The sequence below is a fragment of the Podarcis vaucheri genome, assembly GCF_965113315.1.
Source record: "Podarcis vaucheri genome assembly, chromosome: 7".
In the NCBI taxonomy this organism is placed as follows: Eukaryota; Metazoa; Chordata; class Lepidosauria; order Squamata; family Lacertidae; genus Podarcis; species Podarcis vaucheri.
This window is the reverse complement of record NC_138765.1, coordinates 35986093-36012943: the sequence shown is the minus strand read 5'-3', so window position 1 is coordinate 36012943 and position 26851 is coordinate 35986093. Positions and strand designations below refer to the sequence as shown.

The window sequence follows — 26851 nt, the reverse complement described above, 5'->3', positions numbered from 1 at the left end:
CCTGGCCGGGCAGCTGCTACCACCGCCGAGCTGGGCGCCAGGATGCGGCTCCCGCCGGCCCCGATCCCCTTGCTCTTCCCCATGCTGCTGTTGCTGCTGCTGGCGGGAGAGCCCTGGGCCCGCCGGGCGTCGAGCCGCGCCGCCGCCTCCTGCCCGCAGCAGCAGCAGCCGCCCCAGCAGCGCCGGCTCAGCGGGCGAGAGCGGCGCGAGATGCAGCGCGAGATCCTGGCCCTGCTGGGCCTGCCGGGCAGACCCCGGCCCCGGACGCGACCCGCCCCGACGGGCACCAAAGCCGCCGCCCGGCAGCAGCAGCAACGGCAGCCGCCCTCGGCCGCGCCGCTCTTCATGCTCGACCTGTACCGCGCGATGGCAAGCCAGGACGACGACGACGACGACGGGGACGACGAGGGCAGCCCCTGGACACCGAGCTGGGCGAGGAGTCCCCCGCGGAGCCGGGCCGCCGACGGCGCCGACACCGTCATGAGCTTCGTCAACCTGGGTGAGTGAGCAAGCGAGCGCTCCGACGGCGCTGCTCGCGAGGAACCGGGCATGGGAGAGCGGCCGCCCTCCGACGCCAGGGGCTGAGAGCCGAGCGGTGGGCGAGGCCGGGGTGGGTAGAGGGTGGTCTGCAGCCGGGGACCGCCGTGCGGAACAGTAATAATAACAAAACCCCTAAATTCGGCTACTGGCGTGGAGAAATAAGGTTTTGTGTGTGTCAGGACGACTGGCTCTTCTTGGGTGCTTCTGCATTCCTGGGCAGAGGTAGCCCATTTTCTGAATTACAATACAGTGGTACCTCGGGTTAAGTACTTAATTCGTTCAGGAGGTCCGTTCTTAACTTGAAGCACCACTTTAGCTAATGGGGCCTCCTGCTGCTGCAGCGCCGCTGGAGCCCGATTTCTGTTCTTATCCTGAAGCAAAGTTCTTAACCTGAAGCACTATTTCTGGGTTAGCAGAGTGTGTAACCTGAAGCGTATGTAACCTGAGATACCACTGTACTGAGGTGGAGGTGGAGGCAGGGAAATGAACTATTACGGTATATTTCTCCTGGATCCAGCTGAGTTACCTTCGTGTTCTAGTCAAAAAAGCAAGTAGATCTTAGAAGCTGCAAAGTCTACCCATGCTTGGCCTCGTCTAGGGTGTGCAAAGGGCCAGGTGGAATTCAAGGTCTGCAGATTTTAGGCTGTGCAAGCGGCAAACTGAGAATGAAGTAAATTTGCACCTTTTGGGAATGTGCACAGGATTGCAATCTTGGTGGCATGGTGGAGCCCCACAAAATGTCATGACACTTCATTCCCAGACCGACTTTGGGGAGGAAGCCATCTGTTAAAAGGGACGGATCCATGGGGTGGGAAAGCCCTTCACCCCAAGTAAGGCAGTCCACCCAGCAGTCTCTCCACCAGACCTGCGTGGGGCGGGAGGGAGACTGACAGCGGCAACAAATCTCTCCCTGAGAAGAGAAAGCAGACAGAGCAGCAAGGTGTTTTCAGGGGGTCCTAGAGGAAACTTAAGCTACTCACTGAGCACTCGGGTGAGGGAAAGCACCAAAGAAAGGAAGCAAACCTCCCCACCCTTCACATGATTCAGGTCCCACCTTCCAAATGTGGGGTCAGCAGGAGTCACCTACTTCCAACAAATCTTGCAGAAAAAATTGGGGGAGGGGGAAAACACACCCGTCACACTCCATTGGCAAGAAGAGCAGGGCAGAAATGTGATCATTAACAACAACAACAACCTTGCTGTCCCAAGTTGGTATAATACAGTAAATGAAAGAAGCCCATGATGATCACATGATGTGGTGTATTCACACCCTTTGAATGGCAATACCCATCAACTTTGAAGGGGGTGTCCCAGCCCCCTCAAATATTTCATTGGGGGGGTGAAGACCCCATAGCCCCTGGGAGTTGGCTCCTATGATCATCAGAATTTCAAGCAGGGGGGGGCAGAGATAGAGAGACTGCATGCATTTTTTTACAAGCTGAAGTCTTCAGAAACTTCCCTACCACTTGATGGCATATCATTGCTTTGGCTTTATTTTGGGGAGGCATATCAGTCTGGGTGGCAGAATTCCAACTTGTCTGTACTTTGAGGATTATAGGACTACTCCAGATTCACAATCCATCTTTGGGTATAATGTTATTTGGCTGTTTGCAGCCCAGGGGTGGGGGGTGGGGGCAAACAGACAGTCCTAGAAGGACCACTGTGCAATCCATCCAGGAGCCAAAGGGGTCCTGTGGCCACCCTGTGCTACATCTTAGTACAGTACATTCAAATGATTCTCTCTCTCCAACTCCCTGTGTATAGACTAGCCTGGTGCTTTTTGCTGTTGTTTTTTCATTCTGTTTTTTTATGGGGATGTTGAAGCATGCAGCCACATCAGGACCAGCATCCTGATAAGCTTGATGACTTAACTGTGCTGATTGTGCCCTGCCCTGCCCTCCTGCACCTGTAACTTGCAGGTGGTGGTTTTTAGCAGTGAGTGACTGGTGGAGCCTGGGTGGGGGGTTCTCATGGTGAAATGTAGCACAACTGCCTTTTATCACATCTAGGAAGAGCAATGTGGCCAAGCCAGAATGTGTTGGATGGAGAGCAGGGGACTCAAGGGCTTCTTTGCCACCTACTGCCAAGCATCCCTCTTGATGGGGGTCACTGCTCCATCAGCACTCGAGGGCAAGAGGGAGGAAAGTGGGGTGGATCAAGCATTGAGAGCCAAGGTGGGGCTTCCCCTCTGGCTGGACCAGGCTCGCAGCCTTGTGACACTTGGAGCAAAGATTCCAAGGAGTCCCATTCCAGGTGGCAAGCAAAGAGGCACTGGAATCCAGTTGAGCCAGTTCTTGTGCCTCTGAACTGCTGACTTACTGAAACTTGGTTGTGTGAGCAGTATATGAAGCGGCTGTTCCTTAACCTGCATCCCTCATGTGATACTTCAATTTCGAGCTGGCCCTCTCCTGAGGGTACGCGGTAGGTAACAATTCAAGAACCGGTATGAAATAGATGCAATCAGATTGAAATGTCTAAGTTGGCCTGAAGGAAGCAGCCTTGAATGGCTTCTTTCCCTCCCAACCCTGTCCCATTACTAGTTTATGTGAGACACAATCCTCCCCACATTCATTGTCCAGCAGCACAGTCAATCCTGGGGGAAATCTGTGGGTGCTTCCAGATGGCCCTTTATTCTGGGATGGGGGATCCCTGCTCATTAAAGCTTTTTGCAGCATCCACACGAGGTGGTTATTATTAAAATGCCAGCTTGCATTACCGCCCTATTTAAACCATTCAGCATTACATGTGAATGCTGCCCATAGTATTGGTTAAAGTGGCATAATCCTGGTCTGGCTTTGCCTATTCTGCCCCTGCTCATGCCAAGCAGTGAGAAAAATAGGGTAATGATTAAAAGGCCCGCCTTGGGTGGCAGAATGCAGGCTCTGATCCAGCTCTGGTCTTGCATTTGCATATATTAGCATTCCAGATACTGGAAGTGGGGGTTACATATTAGCATTCCAGATACTGGAAGTGGGGGATACATATTAGCATTCCAGATACGGGAAGTGGGGGGTACTTCTCTTCCTTCTCACCTCACCCCACAGCGGGAATCCCGCCCTGTAGCTGGTGCCAAATCCCCCAAGCAATACTAGGAAGCTAATTAAAGCACATATCCTAATTAGCTTTGAAGTGTGTGGGAAGAATCCACATAAGAGGCAGGTGACATTTGTAACTGTGGGAAAGGTTGATGGGGAAACATTGATGTGCCTTTCTGTGGGTTCTGGCAAAAAAAAAGGAGGGGAAGGAAGACAATGTGCCCTTTTAAATGTTTTTGGACTACAACACCCATAATTTCTGGCCAGTTGCCAAGCTGGCTAGGGCTGATGGGAGTTGTAGTCCAGCAAGATGGAGGGCACAAAGTTGTCTACCCCTGTTTTAATGGGAGGGAGGTGGTGCAAGCTCCCAGAAGTGAGAGGTCTATTTTGGAGGGGCTCTTGCGCTCATAAAGACTATTGTATGGAGGAGTTAGCCCAAATGCACAAAGGAGCAGAATGCACAAGAGGCACCAGCTTAGGCCTCCAGAGGGAAACCTGCATAAATGGCTTAGAAGAGGAGTCCCGCTCCCATCTGCCCCACCAAGCTCAGTTTTTCCTCAGCCAGCCTCCACCTGCCTTCCTTCACACTTGCAACCTCTCCAGGTTTGTGGCACTGCCTGCCATGTCTCAGTGTTGCTCTTGCACAACTAAGGAAGGGTGAAAGAAGGGGACAAAAGTAGAGTCAGTTGATTCAGCCTGCTGTTGGCTCGGGCACCACCTACTGTTGACCTCCCTGTCTTCCACTTGACCAGTTGCAGTGGGCACTAGCTGCCACTGCTAGCAAACATGACCATGTTGCTGACCCCTGACTTGGAAGCTTGCTGTGCATTTCCCCATGGAAAGCAGGGCAGCTTTGTCCCTACCTGCCTTTATAGTCCACCTACTGTATAGTCCACTGGTGCACCTGGAGCGTTCAGAGCCTCAGCCACTACCTGGATATATCCAGGTGCAGACTCCAACCTAGCTGTGAACTTCGTCCTCAAAAGGAGCACAACCCCATCCAGAACAGGTTGTACTCCCAATCACCAGTTTGTCACCTCTGTCTTCCCCAGATTAAGTCTCACTTTGTTAACCCACCACTTCAAGATCTCCACAGCTTCCTGTGAAAAGTACCTTTGGGAGACCCTGGATGACTGGAATTTGTCGTGTAAGATGAATTGCATTTTTTTTAAAAAACAACCCAAACCCCTCAAACTCTACTATTCATCATTTAGCAAAAAGGAAGCCACATCCACCCTTTTGCCAAGTTTGTGAGGTGATGCAGGTTTGTAGCAGTTTCTGAGACAACACAAGTTCAAGTCTTCCCACCAACTGGTGTTCCAGTGGCTTGTTCATCTGGGCAGAGTGCGCAGAGGGCTGTAGCTCCAGCAATACCAGCAGCATTGCACTTTCATCATGCAAAAGGTCCCAGGTTCAGTCCCCAATGGCATCCAGGTAGGGTTGGGAATGTCGCCTTTCTTAAACTCTTGAGAGCTGCTGCCAGTCAGTGTAGGCAATATGCCTGACTTGGTATAAGGCAGCTTCCAGTGTTTGGGAAGGGAATAAAACCACCCTCTTACCCGAGACCATTAATGAGATTGGTTCCCTGGCCATATATCACTTGCTGGTTTTTAGGGTTTGGTGTGCTTCGGGAACAAGTTGGTTGCTTCCCAACAGGCTCCTGCCCAAAGGTTTTAACACACCACAATTTCTCACTCTACGTGCTCTGGAAATGTGGGTTAATTTTCTTGATAACCATAATTAGTGGGTTTTATCTCTTCATGGCTTACAAACCAGCTATGCTCACCATTGAATGTTGCGGGGGGCGGGGGAGCAAATTCTGATCACGGACTAGCAAAATATGTTGGCATAAACTTAAGTAACTAGGAAATAGAACCAACTTCAGCCTCATTTTGTTTGGCATAATTTTTTCCTGGTTTTTAAACATTCCAGAATTCTTGGAAGGGAAGGGGTCATAGAGAAAAGGATTGAAGAAGTAAGGAGAAAGACACAGATAAATTTTGGAGTTCTTTCATAGACACAAAACTTGCCCTTTCTTTTGTTTGGTGAAAGGCATTGTATATCTTGTGGTGCTGACGGCGTTTCAGAACAAAAATCTTAATAATTCTATACTACACCTCATTTCCATTGTTACACAACACCACTTAAATAGGCTCAGTTTTTTTTTGTTGAGCAGATTCAAAGGGAAAAAAATATGCCGACATCAGACATTACCCGTTTTAATGAATTTCTCTATCTTTCATACTGCCTTTTCTGTATGGTACAAATAAAAGATGCCAGCCTGTCCACGCCTGTTCAGTGCAGGGCGAGTTCATCTTTGGTAGCCTCCCAACAAGGAAGCATATGGGAGGCCTCTTGCACCAGAGAAATTCTGAGGACGTTTTAAATTTAGGATTCTCGCTAGCCGCCCTGATTTCCAGCGGAAAGGGCAGCTGCATCGCGCTCCCAGCCTCAACCGCAAGAGCTTTGGACCAAATGCCAAGAGGAAACTGAGGTTGTCTTCTGGGAGTTGCTCGCTGTCCATGGTGACTATTTTTGGGCAACACAGAAAGCTTGGGGGAGCCACCCAGTTTAATAGCTTGCTTATGTCCAAGGAATGATGGAGCTGGGGCTGCTGCATGGGCCTTGCCTGGGCTCTTGGCAGTCTTGCCAATAAAGTCTTTGGGCCCAATCTTGGGAATTTCACCTGCGCAAGCACCCCCTCCATCCAGAAAAGAGTGGGAGTTTGCATCTGCTTCCTCGTGGCTGAATTTTGCAATTGGATAATCAGCGGTTGCTTCTGCTGCCATTGTGGGTGGAGCTGTAGCTTCCAGTAATCTTCCTTCTGTCAAAGCAGTGCTGTTGCCTCCATAGTTCAGCAGAGTTGTAATTTGAAAACAGCAGCAGACTCTTAAAAGGCCAGTGAGACTGCCTAAAAACTGTGGCTATTTCCCCAACTTCCAGGAATTTAATATCTATCTAAATGGATATTAATGTTTAGTGCTCTTTCTCTAGAAAAAGAGGTGCTGAAACTCACCATGAACCCTCTCTTGTTCTCTTATAAAGGCAATGGTGCCCACCTGAGAGGTGCCAGAACTGAGTTCCAGTAAGTTCTGGCTCGAAAAAAGCCCTGTTAATGTTCTATATTATATTTTTAATATAATATCCAAAATATATCTGTTTCCCAGAGAGCAGCACAGGAAAGGAGCAGAGGCACGCAGTCCTGGCATCAGCACCTGGGCTAGTTTGGGCATTCCTGCACAGGTGCTGCTCACTGTAGTGTGTGGGGGGGGGGGCAGTTAGGCATGTACGCAGTTACAGGTACTTGGTTTTTTGGGGTTTTTTTTTGTTGTTCTTTAAAATACAATATCCTTTCCTACAACAAAATGATGCTTATTCCCAAGTAAATGTCTTTAGCACCAGGCCACTCTACTTTTTTGAAGCAAGCTCTAATTAATTCCTCTAGCCATTGTGGTGCTATGATTTAAATGACTTGTTTCCTGCTTGGCAGGGGGTTGGACTCGATGGCCCTTGTGGTCTATTCCAACTCTCTGATTCTATGATTCTATGACTTCACAATGCAAATCTGCACATACTCAAGAGTTTTTCTTCTTTAAAAAAAAATCGGGGCCGACAAATTTTTCTTCTTGTTGTTTTTCTTTTTGCTTTGATGTACCAGGAAGGTAGAAGCAATTGTTCTGTGGTGGGTGGGTGGGTGTGTTAACAGTGTGATTTTCAACTGAAGTAACATGCAGGGCCGGTTAAAGCCATTAAGTCCAAGTTCACCTATTTGTACTACTGGCTGAACCCTTCCTCCTTGCAGGGTCCAAAGTCCTGCCAAGCTATTTTACAGCTTCCCCCCACCAGTGGAAGACTTTGGGCTCTCAGATTTCAGCAGCACCCTGTGCAATGCTAAAATTCGGGGGGGGGGCTCACGCTTCATTCTACATCTTGTTGGGGTGCCATTGGCACCCAGTGTGTTTATACCAGTTGTCCTATCCTAAAACGACCTCTGCCCCCACCCCCCTAGTTGTAGGAATACAGGAAGTTGCCTTAGACCGTGTCAGACCAATGGTCCATTGAGCACAGTATTCTCTACACTGCCTGGCAATGACTCTCACGGCTTTCAGGAATGAGGTTTCCCCAGCCCTACCTGGAGACAGGCCTTCTCAGAGGTCCAGAGGGACCCAGGCCACTTCTGAGGCACCAGCCATAATAAAAATGAAAAACTACAGCACACAAATAAAGTATGTAGAAAAAAGAATGAGACATAATCTGAATGTTTTTCACATTTAACAGATGCTTTCCTGGCCTTTTTCTGTGCACATGCACTAACTATTGAGGGGGGAGTCTAGCTTTCATGCAGTAGTGCTGCTGATATTAAGCCCATTCAAACACTTTTGCCCCATAGCTGAATGGGGATAGTTGTTTACCTGCTTCAACATGTTGAAACATTTTGGCCTGATGTACAAAGAAACAACTTGTGAAAGTTATCCAATGCTAAAAGCTTAACAAACTGCTGGATTGGAGCCCCACTTTGAGATGGAGGCCCAGGTTAAACCTCTCTCCGACTCCAGTTGAACCTGGGGACTTTTGCTCTGTCCCTGAGCTGCAGTGCTTCTTATCCAGCTCATCTCCCTGCTCAGTAGTTGGAACCCTTGAACAATTAAGCCTTTGAGGGAGGTCTTGACTTCAGCATGCAGTTTTAAGATTCACATTCCACAGAGGGCTGGCATTTTGTTCACTCAGCAGGGACAGGGAGGAAGCTCCCAAGTATGACAGTGATGGCCTCCCTAGTTCTTTATCCTGGCACCTGGAGGCAGACTGCCTCACACCATGGAGACCCCATGCAGCTTTTGTCGTCTTCCAGTTTATGAATTTGTGGTGCATTTGGGTCATTTTGGACTCTGGTTTATTGCAGCCTCCCCCTTTAGATGGTCCTGCATATTACTTCATAGTGTGGCAAGCCAGTGCTTCTGCTTTTGAGGCCACAAGTATCCACCACCACGTCTTGTGGTTGTGAATTCTGCATTATTTTCCCCTTTAAGAGGCCAACTGAGGGTCCCTCTGTTGTTTCCACCCCCTGCCACTGCGAAGACTCCCTTGTGGCAGGCTGCTCCTTCCTCCTCCCCCCCCCCCATTTTCTGACTGTTGCAGTGGCAAGGAGTGGTACCAGGCTATATTTGAAATAAACGGTGAACAGCCCAGAATAAACTAGTGCAGCTTTTGGATTAAACCCACCTGCTGCCTCATCCTTTAAAGTTAAGAGGGCTCCACCTCAGAGGCTCCCAGGCAGGCAGCTGCCAGTTGGGGTGGGAAGCCAGGCCCGATGTCTACAGCAGGTGCTGTTTCTGCTCCTGGTTCTCGCAAAGCCTGAGGCTGGCTAGAGTGACAGCTCTCAGACCCACTTTAGAAGGGAGGCAGCTGAAGGGTCTCCTGGGAGAGTATAGTGGGTGTTTGGCAAGCTGGCAGGCAACGTGGTTGCCTCTCAGAGACAGTGTAATTGCTGGCTGGTGGTCTTCAGCTGCGCTTCAGCTGGATTTGGTCTGGCCTCTTGTTTTTGCACATAAGGCAGCAGAACAAACCTCAGTGCAGATAGGAGAGGATTATGGTTGCACTGATTAAGTGGGAAAAGATTCTCCCTACCCACAAGAGAGAAAACTCTGCCCATATTCTCCACATAATGGCACACAGGAAGCTTTTCTTTCAAATGCCAATACTGGCAACTCCTAAATTCATTGGGATCCAGGCCTCGAAGGAAGCCAAGAAGATTTTTAAATTTCTGGAGACCAGCATAAGGAACGAGGGAGGATGGGAAGTCAGGGGCAGCCACTGGGGTGTCCTCCAGACCTTGTTGGACTCTCAATACCCATCAGCTTGGCCAGTGGTCAGAGATGAGGGAAGCTGGGTTGCCAAGAACATCTGGAGGGCACCACGTTGGCATTCCCTGAGCTAAGGAGGCGCGTTCAGCTGTCTGGGTTTTTTCCTGTACCACGTATGGAATTTTTGATGCTTGTTTTTTTGTTTGTTTAGATTAATAAGGGTGAGCTGGAAAGCATGTGGGAAATGTGTGGTAAGAGGTTGGAAGCCAAAGGAATGGTATTCAGTGGTCTAGTGCTTGGGGCGTCCCAGCGCTGCTATGGATGTCTAGCAGAGAAGAAACCATGCAGGAAATAAACTGAGCTGTGGAATGATAGAAAACTTGCTTAACCTGTGTCATGAATATCCCTAGGGCCACTGGCCAAAGGCATTTTGCTGTTCATGGGCGAGGGGCAAGATGGTGCCTCCTCACCTGCTACCACTGGCAATGGGATCCTTAACCCTGGGGGTAGTGGTGTGGGGCACCACATCCACCACTGTCTTCAACTGTGGAGGCGCAGAGCAAGTCCATCCACTTTCCACACTTCAGCATCTGTCACCTGAGGCGACTGCCCCATTCTGCCTTATGATAGGGTTGACCCTGAATATTGGAAAGCTAGAAAGGCCCTTTACAGGAAGAGAAGCTCAGGTCAAGAAGCCTCTTCTTTTCTATGTCAGCTCTTGGAAAGATGGGCAGTTCATCATGGGGGGCCAGATACATCTTGGTGTATGTACCTCAAAGTACCTGTTAGGTCGCAGGGGGAGAGCGAGAGAGATGGTTTGTGCCCATGAAAGTCTGGTTGTGTAAGCAGCTTATATAAGGCTGGGGGGCTGAAGTGTTCCACACTCTCCCTTCCAGACAAAGTCTTGCATTCGGCTTATTTTTTTGGCATGGATTCTGATAGATAGAGTTCTTTCAGCATCTCATTCAAATATATTTTAAGACTTCAGATTCTTTATGTGGTTCGGTGTGCCAGAATTTCCTTTTAATTTAGTGTCCGAAAAAGGCACATGGACCACTCTGAGGCAGCAGGGACTAGTATAATTACAGTGGAGGTGTAATTTATAGAATAAAATGACACTGACACACACACACACACACACGGCTGAAGCTAAAAATACCTTGAAACTGGCAGGGGTGTAAAAGGCATCCTGTATGCAGACCTGCAGAGATTTTTTAATGGGGCATGCTGGAAGATGTAGAAAAATAAATATAGTGGAATTATCTGCAGAAATGGAAAAGGTGCTGGAAGGAATGGAGTTTTGTTTGCGTTTTAATGAGAAACTACCTAGTATGCACTTCTCAAACCTATATATGAGCTGAAATACAATTAGCTTTCAAAATTAATACTTGGTCAGGAGCTGAAGCTGTTGTGGAGAAGCTTTTAGTTCAAATCTACCCTTAGCCATGAAGCCCTGGTTTTGGGCCAGGCTCCTCACAGGGTTGTTGTGAGGACAAAATAAGGCTGCTGCCCTTGGAGATACAGTGGGGCACAAATATGAGATGATATTAAAAGCACACTTAAATAGAGCTGCTGAGAGGGGGAGTTTCCACTGAGAAATCAGTGCCTGTCTGCTCCCCACCCTGCATTCCCCAGTTGCACTGCAGACAATGGTGGGGCACAAAGCAAAACCACCCTGGGATCTCTTAAGAGGTGGGCCATCATTGGGGAGGAGCAGGTAGTCCTTTAGATACCCTGAAATCAATCTATATGCGGCAGCCTTCCCCAGCCTGGTGCCCTCAAGGTATTTTGGACTACAACTTAAGGTTACCAGATGTCCCCGTTTCCCAGGGACTGTCCCCGGATTTACAAAGCAGTCCCCTGACAAAATCCATCTATTTAGTAGGGAGTTGAAAAGTGTCCCCAGATTCATTGGAAAAAATCTGAACAACTCCCATCAGCCTCAGCATTCTACAGTTGTTCTGGTTGGGCCTGGTGAGTGCTGCCTGGACCATCTGTAGGGTACCAGGTATAGGACTTTAAAGATGACAGCCAGCTGTTAGAGTGGGCTTGGAACCATACTGAGAGCCGATTTAGATGGCAAAGGAGTCACATACTCTGAGTAACAAGCTCCTGTCAGCATCCCGAGAGCTCCATTCTGCATCAGGCATTAAAAAAAACCACCCACGTTATTAGGCCAACCAAAATATCACAGAAAGAGTAGGCAATCTTTTGAATTGTTCAGAGCTCAACATCAGGCCAGATAGTAAACAAAGCAAGTGGGGGAGAACATCTTAGCTGATGGTAACAAAAGAATTTGCTTTCTTTAGCATCCAGCCTAATGAAGAGCTCTGGGGAACTTGAAACTAGGTGTAGTCCTAATATAGATCTTAATTTTTTGTCTGGACCAACACGGCTAACCTTTTTTCTTTTTGTTCTGTGCCAGCTGCAGCTTCTGAACATTCTTCAAAGGCATCCCCACCTAGGGCGCAGTGTGGTAGTCCAGCACATGAGAGCCCAGCAGTGCCCAGGCTCAAACTTGAACCATGATGAAAGCCTGTGGATGCTCCCACTCCCCACCCCCAGTCTCACAACAGGACAGTAAAATGTGTTTGTGCTTGAGCAGCACAGGAGGGGAGAGTGCTACTGTGCTCAAATCCTGCTTGCAGGTTTCCCCATAGGCGTCTGGTTGACCATTGCGAGAACAGAATGCCAGTCTAGATGGGCCATTGGCCTGATCCAGCTGCAGGCTCTTCTTATGTTCTCATGAAACACCCTCAGCACTCCCAAAATGTTTTGGCTGCTTCCTTTGCCTGTGGTGAGTTCTGCCTCCTCCTCCTCCTCCTCCTCCTCTCCTTCAGTGACAGCAGAGTTGCCCATCCCTCCTTGCCAGGCCCAGACCTCTGGCCAGGAAGAGCTCTGTGTCCGCATCCGCCCAGGGTCGGGCATCCTGCCAGAGTCGCCTTTATTTTCTTTAAAAACAAAATGAGGAGTTTGTGGTGAACCCAGTAGCTGGAAGGAATGACTTTTAAAAGACAGAGATGCATAATTAAAATCTCAGCATTCTGTTTGGGAGAAGGGCCCTTCGTCGCTCACTCCCCTTATGTAAACATCCAGCCTGACATGATGATCAGAGTTAACAAAAGAGAGTGGAAAATATGAACCAAACACAAAAGCAATTAACATGCCAAATAACATCAAGCTGTGTTTTCTGTAGCCTCAAACTATTTTGATTTCATTATTAAAGGACACAGTCCTAGGACTTTCCATCTAACATGGTTTTATTAGCAAATGATTTAGAGAAAGATAGCAGTGGCTAGAAGCTAGGAATTGGTGCCGTGTCTGTAGAGTACACAGCATCAGTGTTTTGGTGCTGCCAGAGCATGGACCTGCCTCTCCTGTGCCTCAGTAGTACCACACAAGGGCGTCTCTGCCATGCTGGAATGGGTTCAGAGTTACCTTATCAGAAAACTATAAGTCATACCCATTTTACTGCATTTTAAAAGCCATCTATCCACCTCAAAACATATGGAGGTACAAACAGCATTGGAAGTGGGTTTGCATGTAGCTGCTCCAATATCATCATAAGCATAAATCATCAGTGTCCAATGCAAAGGATGCCTACATGGGTCTCAAAATTTCCATTTGTAAAGGCAGGGCTAGGTGGGATGTCCTTGGTCACCAGATGGATTAACCTTCAGCTGCAGGTGTCAGTCTAGGCTCTGTTCTCCCTCTCAATGTTCCTTGGTTGTCTTTCAAAGCATCCAGTGTCTTAGGTTGGTGACTTTTGATGGCTGCTTCCAGACGGGTGTTTATTGTGGGATGGGTGCCTCGTGCATGCCATCTTTTTGCAGCACCCTCATGGCATAGTTGGCATCAAAATATCAGCCCATAATCCAGATATCCCCTTTCCATGGAAAAGTCAAAGAGTTTTTAAAAACCTGTGGCCAAGGTTCTGTTTGGGACATAACAATGGCCCATTTGCAAATTAAGCCTGCATGGAGACACCCAGAGTGTTTCAGAGCAGCAGCAAGCGATTATCAGGATCCCCCAGTGTAGATGAATAATGGTCATCATCAAGAATCCCTGAAAGGCAGTCCTGAGAAAGAGAGTGTGTGCGTGCACGCGCGCGCGCACACACACACACATGTTTGTTTGTTCTTCTCTTTCACCTTCCAGCCATGAGAAGCTTATGGGGTATGGCCCTCCCCCAGGCTTGGTTTCCTTGAGGAAAGCAGCCACTGGAGGCTAAGGGTGTTTTGTAATATTTGTGGTTATTTACAAAGGCACAGATGGGATATAGATGGAGACACAGCTTAAACTCTCCAACAACAGACAGCCAAAGTCCACTAGGACCCATGTACCTACGGGACTGCCTCTCCTGGTATGCCCCGTGGAGGACCTTAAGGTCCACACATGACAACATTTTGGAGGTCCCAGGTTGCAAGGTGGTTAGATTGGTCTCAGCTAGGACCAGGGCCTTTTCAGTACTGGCCCCGACTTGGTGGAATGCTCTGTCACAAGAGACTAGGGCCCTGCGGGACTTGACATCTTTCCATAGGGCCTGCAAGACAGAGCTGTTCCGCCTGGCCTTTGGTTTGGACTCAGTCTGACCCTTATGTTTCCCTCCCCTTATGGTTTTGATTTATGGGCTACTTTTAAAATGAGGCTGCATTTTAGATTGCATTTTAACCTGTATTTTAAATTGGGTTCCCCCCCCCATTAGGTTTTTTACTCTAATTTTACTGATGTTAGCCGCCCTGAGCCCAGCTCCGGCCGGGGAGGGCGGGGTATAAATAAATTTTATTTTTATTATTATTATTATTATTATTATTATTATTACTAGTTCCACATCAGATAAATCAATGAAATGAAGTAGGAGGAGAATAGTGCTTGGATGTACATTAAAAGTTAAAAATATTTGCCTAACCAGTTTTAGTGGGTCAAAGTGCATTGGGATGTGAAGATGTATGCCCTTTGCTTCTAAAAACAAGCACATGATTGCTTTAAGTAATAAATCCCAGAGAAGTTATTGTCTAAGTTCTTCCCCTCACAACCCTCCATCCTGCCCTGGCAGTTGGTTAGGAAGAAGCATTTCTAGGAAAAGGGGTTCCCCTCCCCTTTCATTGCAGAGTGCCTCAAAGCTAAATAACGTCTCTATTAAACTCCCATAATCCTGTAAACAGATGGGAAAGAACATGTGGGTTTGGTTTAGGTTTGCTTTCAGTGTTTGCAAAGTACTAACGAACTTCATTTACAATCCCCAAGGTGAGAAATGTTCTCTGGGTGCCTGGCCTGCAGGCACCATTAGTGGCGTAACAGCATTTTTCGGAATGTGCAGGAGGCAGGTCTCAGCCTGAAAATAAAGGGCAGATTAAAGTAAAGAGTGCATCTGAGCACATGAAGGTTGCCTTTCCTTTTAATAATCATCATGAGCTACACACACACACACACCACACACCCCATGGGGTAAAGGTATCTAACCTTCTATTCTGGCTTGACCCCCCAAACTTCTGTTTTTAGAAATTGCCCATGAGTGCAAAAACAGTGTTTTTACATGCTCCTGTGCTTTATAATATGGTCACATTCTTAGATGCAGGGGTGGTAGTCTGGGAGCACACAAAGCTTTTGAGACTGTTGTCTCCTCACCCCCTGAACGAATATAAAATTGAATCCATCCAACTATCACTGCGTTTGCTTGCTTTAATGCCACCCTTCAATTAAAAAGTCCCAGGGCAATTTATAGTAGGTTACAAAAAGGCAGCAAAATGACATTAAAACGATGTTCCCAAGAGGAAAGGGCAGCACGGAAAACAATCAGAGCATGTTAAATGATCAGAGATTAAAAGCCAGGAGAACTAAAAATGTAGTTGCCAAGTGCCTAAAAACACGGCCAGCCCAATATGTTTTGCTGCCTGAGGCAGACAAGATGCCTCCTCCACTTCACCCCTTGGACTAGCAGCTGAATCTTATTTCAACACTAGCTGTAAGGCAGAGACCTCTATCTCATATGGCTAGCTTAGGGGTTGCCAGGTAAGCAGTGTGGCACATGCACAGGTGAGCCCTGTCCTCCAACATCTTCCTGCTCCCTGCTCATCACATTGCTCGGCCAGACAAATGCTGCAGAGGCAACACCCACATGTGCCGTGGGAACAAAGCAGCAACGCGTTCACGTACATGGGGCCAGCTGGGGAGTATGGCCTGTGCTGGCTGCCTCTCTGCCTGCTCACTTGGCCAGGGGCCTTTCCCAGCACTGCCATGTATGACATGGGAGCGGAAGATGACTAGGCCAGCCCAACCAGGCCCACATCCCCACCAGGAGGACAACTCAAGAGGAATAGCTGGGAATGCTTGGGCATGGAGAAAGTGGGTGGAGAGAAGTTCTTCTCCCTCTCCCAAAACTCTAGAACTCGTGGCCATCCAATGAATCTGAATGTTGGAAGATAAAAGAAAGGACTTCTTCATGCAGCACATGGTTAAACTGTTGAACTTGCTCCCACAGGAGGCAGTGGACAAAGTCACAGGGGAGAGGGCTATCAATAGCTATGCTCCACATCAGCAGTCAAAGCTAGCAATGCTTCTGAATGCCACAGGAGGGGAGAGGGCTGTCGCATTCAGGTTGTGCTTTGGGGCTTCCTGTTGGGTCCTCTGGTTGGTGCCAAGGACACCTTTTGGATGCCAGCAGAAGGCGGCAAACGCTTTGCTCAGGTGCCAGACCTGCTTCCCAGTTTGAGAGGTTTCTGTCAGTGTAGCTGAGAGGACTAGAAAAACGGCAAAACAAGGAAAGGATAAAGTGTGTGTGTGTGTGGCTGGCTTAAGCAGACAGCTCCTAAACTTGAAGATGTTTGTCAGACTTGGAAATAAAAACAAACACAAGCAGTCCAACCCCCATCAAGTTCTCTATGCCTCGGTTCCCTTAATTGGGAAGGGAAGTATTCCTTTGGAAACCGCAGCCCACCCTAACCTCTCCTGGCACGTCACAGACAGTCCAGCCCTTTTCACACACCAAAAAGGGGGGAGGAAAGCAGCCGTTTTCTCCCAGCTAACCGCCAGGCCTCTGCACTGCTACTTAACAACCACTAAATTCCAGGATGCTAGAGTGCCTCCCCCAACCTGCTGCTCTCCAGATGTTTATCTGGGGAGCATCAGGTTGGCGAAGGATGCCCTATGGAATGCTAGAGAGTGCAATTCTCTCCTAATTCTCCTGACCGCTGAGCTGCTGTGAGCTGAAATCAAGAAAGGTACTGGTGGATCTTACTAGTGTGGCCTGAGAGACAGCTTTCAGAGGTTTTCTTTGAAAATAAAGAGGGTCAATGGCATTTGTTCTTGTACATCCCTTGTTCCCCTTGCCAGGTCTTGAGTGCCAGTTTCATGGGCATAGCCAAGGGGAGGGGCAGGGGGCAGCTGCCCCCCTAAATTAATGAAAACCAATAAAAATACATAGCTAACTGAGGTTCTGCCCCCCCAAAAGGACTGCCCTCCTAACAAAAATCCTGGCTTTGCCCAGGGCCAGTTTTATTCTGTTACTCCTATAGTGTGTGTTATAGATTAAGAGCTTGCAACCAAAGGAGATTCTGCCATTATTTTACTTTATTATTTTAACGCTGCATCTCTCCAGCTGTATCTATCTGTCTTTTACGATATGAGGACTGTGCTTCTAAGCCATGGAAGAACTGTGAGACATATTGATTAGTCAGGAGGGGAAATTCCCTGTGAAAAATGTGGCCCCTAACTTCATGATGCTTTACCTCCTTCCTTAGGAGGAGGACATGTGTTTTATGTTACATAGATTGACTCAGATCCATTGCCTTCGCCACCCCTCAACCCTCAGTCAACAAAGTTTTCAGAAGGCATTTTCTCCTGGCAGATTGGGTGTGTGCTAAACTTGAATGTATTTTAAACTCAGTAAATAGAGCCAGTGCTGTGTAGTGGTTAGAGTGTTGGGCTAGGACCTGGCAGATGGAAGTGGAAAGCCCTACTTACCTGTGAAGCCCACTGGGTGACCTTGGGCCAGTCACAGTCTCTCACCCTCACAGGGCTGTTGTGAGGATAAAGTGGGGAGAGGAACAATCAACTTCAGTTCCTTCGGGGGAAGATGAAATAGAAGTGTAGTAAATAAATAAGATTTGAGTAATGTGGAGTGAAGGCTAAAGTGCATTCCAAGCATAGCAAAAGGACAGCATCAAACTGTGTAGTGAAAATTAATAAAATAAATCACCTCCATTTTTTTTTAGTTAACTGATATTTTATTTAGCTATTTTATTAAGATTTTACTGGTGTTTAGCATTCTGGTCTTTTAAATGATCATTGCATTGGTTTGTCTTTAAAAGTATACAACACTGTGATAACTATGGTGGCTTGCTTGGTGCCATCATATATCTTTAGGCATCATGCAAAAACCTTCCTTTATAACCAAGCCTTTATCCTTTAGTTATCTGTGGCCTTTTAGAAGTGGGTGGGATATTTTTAATGTATTTCTTTTTGCTCTTCGTTTTAATGTATTTACGTGGGGTTTTTTTGTCTGTCCTCAGTTGTAAGTCACTTTGGGTTGCACCGGGCAAGTTAAAGCGACTTAATTCAGTAAACAATAACAATAGAGAATGTGGCTTAAAGATGTCCCAATAATCCATGTGTTTGGAGGGGTGCATGTGTGTGTGTGTAATCATGTCCCAATTCTTTCCAGTTGAACTAGATTGGGACATCTTCCACCAGAAGCCTTATTGGAAGGAATTCAGGTTTGACTTGACACAGATCCCAACAGGGGAGTCTGTAACAGCGGCTGAATTCCGAATTTACAAGATGCAAAGCTTCAGTTGGCATGTCAACAAAACCCTTCACGTCAGCATATATGAGATTGTCCAAGAACATTCTAACAGGTACAGTAAGAGCAAACCAACTTCTGACCCAGAACACACAACTGTCAAACCATGGGGACTAATAACACTGTTCGACATTACAGCCCCATTGGAGCAGGAGTAGGGAACTGCTTGTAGCCCAAGGGCTGAATTAAAACCCAGCCAAAACATTTGCTGAGTACCAGGTTGGGTAAGGTATTTGTGGGTAAGGGATTTTTTTAAAAAACAAAGCCAAATCAAAGAACAAACATCCTCCCAAACACCAATTCCATTCAACCATACTTGCAAAAGTTTCATCATGAGCCTCACAGAACATATTGGAAATTAATGCAGTAGAAAAAAGTTGGGGAGAAAACCACATATCCAATTGCAGACTCCCATCAGATACAGCAAAGTGAAGATCTGAGGAGCTGGGAGATGGAAGGAGGAGCAGGAAAGCAGTTTCTGGATGCTGCAAGCTGAAGGTGAATAGCATTTCAGGCTCATAGCAGCATCCTTAGAGGCAGAAGCTTCCTCTTGCTTCCTGGATAAGAAGAGAGCAGCTCAGCAATTTTATGCCTTAGTCAAGTTGGGAAGCAGTTCTCAAGCCATGCCTTGCATGGCAGCATATGTGGAAAGTTGTAGAAAGTCTGGCTTTGCAAAAAAATTGCCCCAAAATTGCCACAGTAGCTGGGATTGGCATAGGATGATGTCACATGTTGATTGCCCCAAATGGCCTTGTGGGCTAAATGAGAAGGCCCTGGGGAGCCTAACTAGATGCACAGGGCCAAAGTCCCCCTCGGCTGCACTTAGAGGTAGTATCCCACAGGAAGAACTCCTACACCACATTTGACTGCAGGTAACAACGTTCAAGTGGGAGTCATAAAGGAGACATTCCCTATGGGTTAGAAACATAGACAGCTGCCTTACTCAGTGCCAGATCATTGGTCCATCTAGCTCAGCAGTGACTTTCCAGGAGTTGCTGGGAATTGAACCTGGGAACTTCTGCATGCAATGTAGATATTCTACCACTGAGCTACATTCCTCCCTCAAAATATAGTCATTTTTACAGAATAGGAAGTTCATTTACACCAAGTCAGATCATTGGTCCATCTCTCAGTAATGTCTACACTGACTGGCAGGTTTTCAGAAAGGTGACATTTCCACCCCTTCCGGGAGATGCCAGAGATTGAGCCTGGGACCCACTGCATGACCACTAAGCTACAGCCCTGCCCAGTATTCTCAGGTCATTCCAATTATTTTAAAATTTACACATACAGATGCCAGACTCGGAATGCAAAAAGGTTTACTAGGTAGGGAGAATCCCCTGTGAAAGAGAGGAAGTTATTTTTAAATAAATGCACCCATACTACAAGTTCACCATGCATACAAATATTAAGTGAACAAATGCAGAAAATAAGAAGTAACTGCTGCAAGGAAAATTTCCTTGTCAAAACACTGTAAAATCTTGGGGAAGCTCGATAGTAGCTTTCGCCAACCTAGTGCCCTCCAGATTCCATCAGCCCCCAGATAACACATTCAGATGATGCTGGGAGTTGTACCCCAAGTCTTCCAGGGGGGCACTAAGTTGGGGAAGGCTGCCTTGTATCACAGTGTTGTTTTTCATTAAAAAAAAAGTCAAGCATTTTTTACTCCGAGCAGTTGTGCTCATACTTGCTTTCTGCTACTCCAGGGACTCAGACCGGCTTCTCTTGGACCTCCAGGATATCCTGGCTGGGACAGAGGGCTGGCTGGTGTTCGACGTCGCAGCTGCAAGTAATCACTGGCTGTTACACCGCAAATACAACTTGGGCTTGAGGCTCTATGTGGAGACAGAGGACGGTAAGGCTAATGGGATTTTTGATTGATTGATTTTTTTGCAGTTTTTAGGAAACCCATTTTGTGGTAAGAGTTGTTGTTATGTTGGCTGTAGAGAACAAGAGGAGCAAACTTGATAAGGTGGTATTGCATATGGAACCACCTTCTGTTCACGTACGGCTTATTTATTTATATTAAAAAATTGTATTGCTCCATAGCATAAAAAATAGGTTTACAAAAGTATCCATATATCCAAAAGGCAGTAGGCAGATTACTGGCTGGGGTTGCATTTAGATCTCATATAGCCCCCGTTATATGAAAAGAAAAGAAACACTACTTACCAAGCAGCCTAAGCAGCAAAACTCTAGGAAGAAAGAGCAGCTGGCAGGGCAATAATATGATACATTTGGAAAGCCTTGAGCACCCTTTGGTGGAAAGGCAGAATACAAATTTCAACAGGCAAATAAGATTAAATGTGTAGTCTGATACATATCAAAGCTGGAAAGGCCTCAAAAAATGGAAGCTAACTTTTCAAGGAAGGTAAAGCACATTATGACTATAATCCAATTTCCATCTAGTCATTTGTCCATCTTTGTTGTTGTTGTTTAGTCGTTTAGTCGTGTCCAACTCTTCGTGGCTGCAAATGCCATTTGCTAACAGTCAAGGAAAGCACCAGAGTCTCTGTGTGCCTGGTCTCCCTTTCTCCCTCTTCAGGATTCTTGTCCTCCCTAGTGGGGTGCTCTGGGCAATGACCCCTAAACAGATTAACACCCCCACCTATTAATCTGATGTACAGCAGTATTAACATAGTGGAAAGGGTTTGTTTTTTGGATTCTGCAGGACAGAGTGTTGATCCAGGATCAGCTGGTCTCTTGGGTCGCCGCGGACCGCGCTCCAAGCAGCCCTTTGTGGTGACATTTTTCCGGGCAAGCCAAAACCAAGTCAGAGTCCCGCGTGCAGCCAAGCACCTGAGGAAGAGGCAGCACAAGAAGAGCCACAGCTTCCCGCACTCAAACAGGCTCCCAGGAGCGTTTGGTAAGGAGCAGAAGGGCTGGAGAAGCAGCTAGGGAATCGGCTTAGTGAAGGACAGTCAGACTTTGCCCCCAGGCTGGGCCACAGAGGGTCATTTGTTCTGTCACTCAGGCACATGTAGCCCCAGCATGGGCTCAGAAGCAGGCTACTGCACCAGGCATCCAGCAGGCCCTTCAGTGCTGTGAGGTGACTGGCAGGCTGCTAGCAACAAGGGACCTGGGATGCTTCCACCTGGAAGCTTATTGTGGACTTGGGTCTTAAGAAATGGGGAATCAGCCATTGCTTCTTCACCCCAGAATCCTAGGTTGTAAATTGATGCCTGCCAGCACTTGGCAGAGACCAATTCAGTCTCTGCCCAGCCTCCATCTTTGGAATGAGTCTAGATGCAGAGTTCAGGGCTTTCCAGACTGATTTTTTTATTCCATCCCCTGTGACACACAGAACTTTCTGTAGCACCTAGGAAGAGATCTGGAGAATTCTGTTGTGGCTTTTGGGTTGGTCCTAATAAAGGCACTGCCCAGCACTGGCTAGTGAAATATAAACCATGCCAAGTTAAAGCTAATGATAAAAACGACAAGAAAGATCCCAATGCAACCAAGTGCCAAGGAGAAAAGCAATTGGCTCGAAGCATAAAAACATAAGCAGACCTCTGCTGGATCAGGCCAATGGCTCCTTTCATCCAGCATCCTGTTCTCATAGTGGCCAACCAGATGACCCAGTGGGAAACCCCTAAGCAGGACCCAAGCACAAGAGCCCTCTCCCCTCCTGCAGTTTCCAGCAACTATATTCAGAAGCATTGTTGTCTCCAGCTGTGGAGGCAGAGCACAGAGATCATGGCTAATAGCCCTTTCTGAACAGCCTCAAGGTGGGCACCAACACAGAGAATGGCCAAGTCCCCGTGGCATCAGCTGTGCCCCTCAGGCCACACCCCTAATTCAGATCCCCCCGCCGCCACCCTGGAACCATTATTAGCAGCTGGTGGAGGGGAACCTCCAGGCATCCCTTGTGTTACCTGTAGCGGCGACAGTTTTGATCATCAGGGTGATGATGTGGGAGTAGAGTTCCTGGTCCTGGTCTACTTTACCAATCCAGCCCACCAACAGTTGCTTTAATAATGGTAGTAATGTTGAAAAAGATGCTGGAGACATATTTCCTCTTCTTTCCCATCTATTGTGGCTCCGAGGCTTACCAGGTTCATCAACTGGCTGCTGGGGCTTGGCAGGTAGCTGAGTCCATCAGCTGCTCAGCAGTGCCTGTAAACTCCTTTGGATGCAGCCCCATCTTCGCCTGCCCTAGACCCAACATCATTGGGCAAAGGGCAAGTAGGCACAGTGTTGTTCAAATGGCCCGCTGGGGGGCAGAGGTTGCCCACCACTGCCCTTCCATGGTGCAGATTTCCCTTTGGCTTATTGCCCATTCAGTGAATGATAAGAGAACCACCTGCCTTTTGATGGACATTCTTGGTCTTTCCCCCCCAGATGATGTCCACATTTCTGAAGGGCGGCAGGTGTGCAGAAGGCACGAGATGTATGTCGACTTTCAAGAGCTTAAATGGATGGTAACTATTTTTAAAATGTTCTTCTTTACATAAGTCATTTCCCCGAGAAAAGTTAAATATCTTAGCATCACCTTCCTCTTCTCCTTTCCAATCTTTTCCGTCTTTCTGAACCCATTTCTTTCAAAGTCATGGCAGGTTTATATAGAGCATATTTTCTCAGGGATTCCCAAGGTGGCAGCCCAGAAAAGTGAATCGCTGTTCCCATAAGCCCAGTTTGTGTGCACCCAAGCACACCCACACCCCCATGCAGGAAACCACCCCTAACCCACATTGTTGTGGCAGAGTACCGATCTCTGTCTGTGTCTCATTCTGATCAGCAGCTTACAAAGAAAATGTGTGGCTTAGATATCAGAAGTTTTGGGGACTCATGTAGATCTCTTAAAAAGAAAAAAAAGACTACCAGTGCAGTCCTAGAGCTAGTACAGGCCAACGGTGAAGCTGGCAGTAGTTTCACTGCTCTGCTAGTGCCCTTCCCCGTGGTCTCATGCCAGCATGGTAGAAATGAGCTCCTCCATCCCTTTCAGGGTAGATTTTTTTTTTAAAAAAACAACAACCTAATTTCCCTTCCACTGGGAACAAAAAAAAAGAGGGGGAAATAAAGGTGAAAGGCTGCTGCAGATTTGGGGGCTAGGAAAGCTTGGATCCTTCAGATTCCTCCTCCAACATACCCCCCACTGCCCCCAACACAAACCTCGCCAACATTGGAGGGCTGGCGTCTGAAGAGCCAGGGTCACAGACATTTCTGTGGTGATGGGGATGGGAATTCAGTGGTGTCTGATCTCTCTCCCTGACCTCCTTATCATTATCATTTTATTGTTTTATACATCACCTTTCATGTGAGTCTCAAGGCCATTTGCAAACACACCATAAAAACAACTAAAATGGTTTCAAAACAATACCAAAAGACTCCTGAGGCAGAGATGTTTTTACCCAGTTGAAAAAGCCTTTCAAAATATAAATGTCTTCCACTGATTCTGGAGGGTGCAGATAGCAGGTGCCTGTTGTATCTCAGTGGAGATGCTGTTCCACCCAAGAGGAGCAGTCACACTGAAAGCCCTGCTTGGAGCTGCTGTGGAGTCAGCTGCTGATGTTTTGGGGACTTCAAGCAGAAACTCAAATGCAGCAACCAACTGCACCCTAAGATTGAAACCTAATTTTAGGAAAACTGCTAAAGTCAGAGAGTTCTTTAAATGCCTTTGCTGTAGGTAAGCTTTTTTAGCCACACCTTCTCCTAAGTTATTTTGCTTTGTTCTTCCAGGACTGGGTGATTGCCCCACGGGGCTACTCCGCCTTCTACTGCGCAGGGGACTGCGCTTTCCCTTTGGACTCCTGCATGAATGCCACAAATCATGCCATCCTTCAGTCCCTGGTCAGTGTCTCCACATGGCAGAGGGCACTTTGGATCAAGAGAGGCAAGCTAGATGGGATTGTCTGTAAGTGTTGGGAAAGCCCATAGCTCAGGAGCAGAGCAGGTTCAATCCCCGATGGCATCTCCAGGTAGGGATGGGATAAGACTTCCGTTGAAATCCTGGAGATTTCCTGCCAGTTGACAGTACTGAGCTAGATGGACTTTGAGCAGCTTCCTGTGACTTTCTGATCGGAGTTGAAGAAATGGGGTGCACCCTTGTTCCGCTATCGCCCCTAGGTCAGTAGCTTTCACTGATGCCTTTAGTACACTTGGTAGTGCAGGGGACTGGATTGGGCTGGGCAGTTCTCTCTCCTACAGCTTGCGGGCCAGGTTTGATGAATGAGAAGGGTTTCCCACTTGACAAATCATCTGATGTCACAATGACATCGGGAGACTTGGTTGTGCTTTAATGATCTGGCATGTCCCTCGTGTGTGGCAGATGCTCCAGGTCCCAGCCTTTCACTTGCAGCATCTTCCCTCCTGTGGTCGAGAACAGGAAGGCGAGATGACTTTTGTCAGGGCTCTGGTGCAAGGGAAAGAATTAACGCCCCTCACCCAAATCCTTAATGCTCCCTTCAACCCCAATCCTGATGACGTATTTCCTTTTCCTGGCTCCTTTTTTTTTTTTTAAATTACAAAGAGATCTATAAAATACAACCACACATCTGACGTATAGTTTGGCCCTTAGTGAAGCTGAAGCATAGACTCCATGGTGGCCTTCCTTCTTGCAGCCCTCAGGGAGTTCTGGTGCTTGGTGGAAATGCACCTAGTGGTGTATCTTTGGACTACAACTTCCATCAGCCCCAGCCAGTAGGGCTCTGGCTCCAACTGACTGGGTTTCAAAACAATTGCCCTAGTGTTTGCATGGGCAGGGGACAAGTCAGGAGAGGCAGAGGGAGCAAGCTTGTGATGCTGTATCTCTCTCACCCCAGCTACAAAAGCTGTTTCCCATGCACAAAGATCGTTTTCTAGCTGAAATGAGTTCACTTGCTCTCTGGACCCAGTGCAACCCCAGAGACCTCATACATTGGGCCTTTAGACAGGCAACTGAGCGTGAGGCCATCTTTCCCTGCAAAGCAGGTGCTCTCCAATTGGTTTTTCCCTCTGTTGCAAGAGCTTCTTGTTCACTTCATTGGGGTGGGGAGGCAGTTCCAGGTGCATCCTGATCCCTCGAAAGGCATCGTGATAATCCTCCACTCCCCTTCAGCTGGAATTCAATGGGATAAAAGTAGATGTGCAGTGGAAGCAACAGCCGCTGCAATCTGACTTCCAGCCCCTCGATAGTTGCCTTCCAGCGATGGTGCCTTGAGAGAGGCTCCAACATAAACTGCAACTCAAGCTGCCAAACGGTTTTGAATAAATATTTTTGCCAGCGCGGACAAATAACCTACTCATGGAAATTGATGCCTTTTCTCCGTATAAACAAGTGCTGCTTTGAAGTTTTTTCCTTCTCCAAATCAAGATGCTAGGGTGGGGGGGAGGCTGGGGGTGTGCACATTCAGCCTTTGGACCTCGGGGGCTGGTTACTCAACGCTCCAACCAAGCCGGACAATTTCCGATGGAGGAGAGCTCCAATGACTGCATCTCCCTTTAACTCCATTTTTAGGTTCACCTGATGAAGCCTGAAACAGTCCCCAAGGCCTGCTGCGCACCCACCAAGCTCAGCGCCACCTCAGTCCTCTATTATGACAGCAACAACAACGTCATCCTCAAGAAACACCGCAACATGGTGGTCAAGACATGTGGCTGCCACTGATACCTGGGTGGACATTGGACTGCTGCTGCATGCAGGAAAGAGGCAGGAGGGACGCCCTGGCAGTCTGCAGGCCCTGAGCACCTGTTGGAGAGGAAGGGGACTAAAATCTTGCCACTATGCAGTAAGTGAAGGAGTCGGCTCTTCCCGCCTGACCTTGAGCTGACACAGACTCGGGCTGTTTGGCTGGAGGTCAGTTGGTTCACATCCTCAACAAACTGAACAATCCCCCACAGAGGAACCTTTGCCAAGCAAACTAAAACATGATCTGGCTGCACGCATAGGCCTGTTTTGTATTCTGTGCCAAGACCCCGCCCAGTTCCTGCACTGTAAATTAAACTAAACTTTAAAAGCCACGGTAGAGAAGCATGCAAATTAGGGTGCCCTGTTTGTACACTTTATTTCATCCCTGACATTTTCAGGGCTTTTGAAACAGAAGGCAGTCCAAAATCTTGCAAGGAACAGCGTGTGCAAGCGTTGGTCAGTCCAGAGAGAGGAACACACCTGGGGAGTGTCGCCTTTGCCCTTTGGGGATGCTGGAGCTTTTCATAAGTCCTCCAGCACATTATCAGATCTCTCTTTGGCTCTGCACATGACAGCCACACTTTCTTTGAAACCCTGAGGGTCCCAAATTTCAGGCTTCCATGCAAACCATGTCCACATGAGGCAGACCAGAGGCAAGGAACAATCCTGGCAACTGGGGGCTGCCACCATGTTGGGGAGACTGCTCTGTGGTGCCTCCTCAAAACCCAGGGCTTCAGCTGACAGTGTCTTTTTTTTAAATATAATTTTTTATTGATTTTACAAAAATTTTAAACAATACGAACATATAAAAAGACATACAAACACGTATAATTTCATAATTTTTTTTTTCATAAACCTCGTTTCTCAGACTCCACCGTACCTCCCCTTTCTGCATCCCAATGTCCAAAGTTTCCCAGCAACTTCCAATTAAATCTGTTAAACATATGTCTTCTTAATCTTTCCTTCAGTCTAATCTTATATCGCTGTAACCCTTTCTTTCTTAAAACCTCGACATACTAACATTCATCAAGTCTATAATAGTCCTTAAGATAGATTTTAAATTTCTTCC

The 26851-nt window shown here is 47.5% G+C and overlaps 1 protein-coding gene and 1 long non-coding RNA gene across 3 annotated transcripts in view; one reads left to right on the top strand and one right to left on the bottom strand.

Annotated features, from left to right (window-relative positions):
• The first annotated feature begins 27 nt into the window (after positions 1 to 27).
• The window catches only part of LOC309535978 (bone morphogenetic protein 8B-like), a 28924-nt gene continuing 2100 nt past the window's right edge, over positions 28 to 26851 (top strand). For both annotated transcript variants that reach the window (XM_082229530.1, XM_082229529.1), the window contains exons 1-7: positions 28 to 499; positions 18039 to 18231; positions 19883 to 20031; positions 20848 to 21042; positions 22518 to 22597; positions 23856 to 23966; positions 25612 to 26525. In XM_082229530.1, the coding sequence (XP_082085656.1) occupies positions 43 to 499; positions 18039 to 18231; positions 19883 to 20031; positions 20848 to 21042; positions 22518 to 22597; positions 23856 to 23966; positions 25612 to 25761 (1335 nt within the window). In that variant the 5' untranslated portion in view covers positions 28 to 42 and the 3' untranslated portion in view covers positions 25762 to 26525. The remainder of the gene's footprint in view (positions 500 to 18038; positions 18232 to 19882; positions 20032 to 20847; positions 21043 to 22517; positions 22598 to 23855; positions 23967 to 25611; positions 26526 to 26851) is intronic.
• Positions 12619 to 19975, bottom strand: LOC309536008. Its single transcript, XR_014221483.1, has 2 exons — positions 19864 to 19975; positions 12619 to 13454 (listed from the first exon to the last, which is right to left on the bottom strand). It is a non-coding gene; the product is annotated as an uncharacterized lncRNA (long non-coding RNA).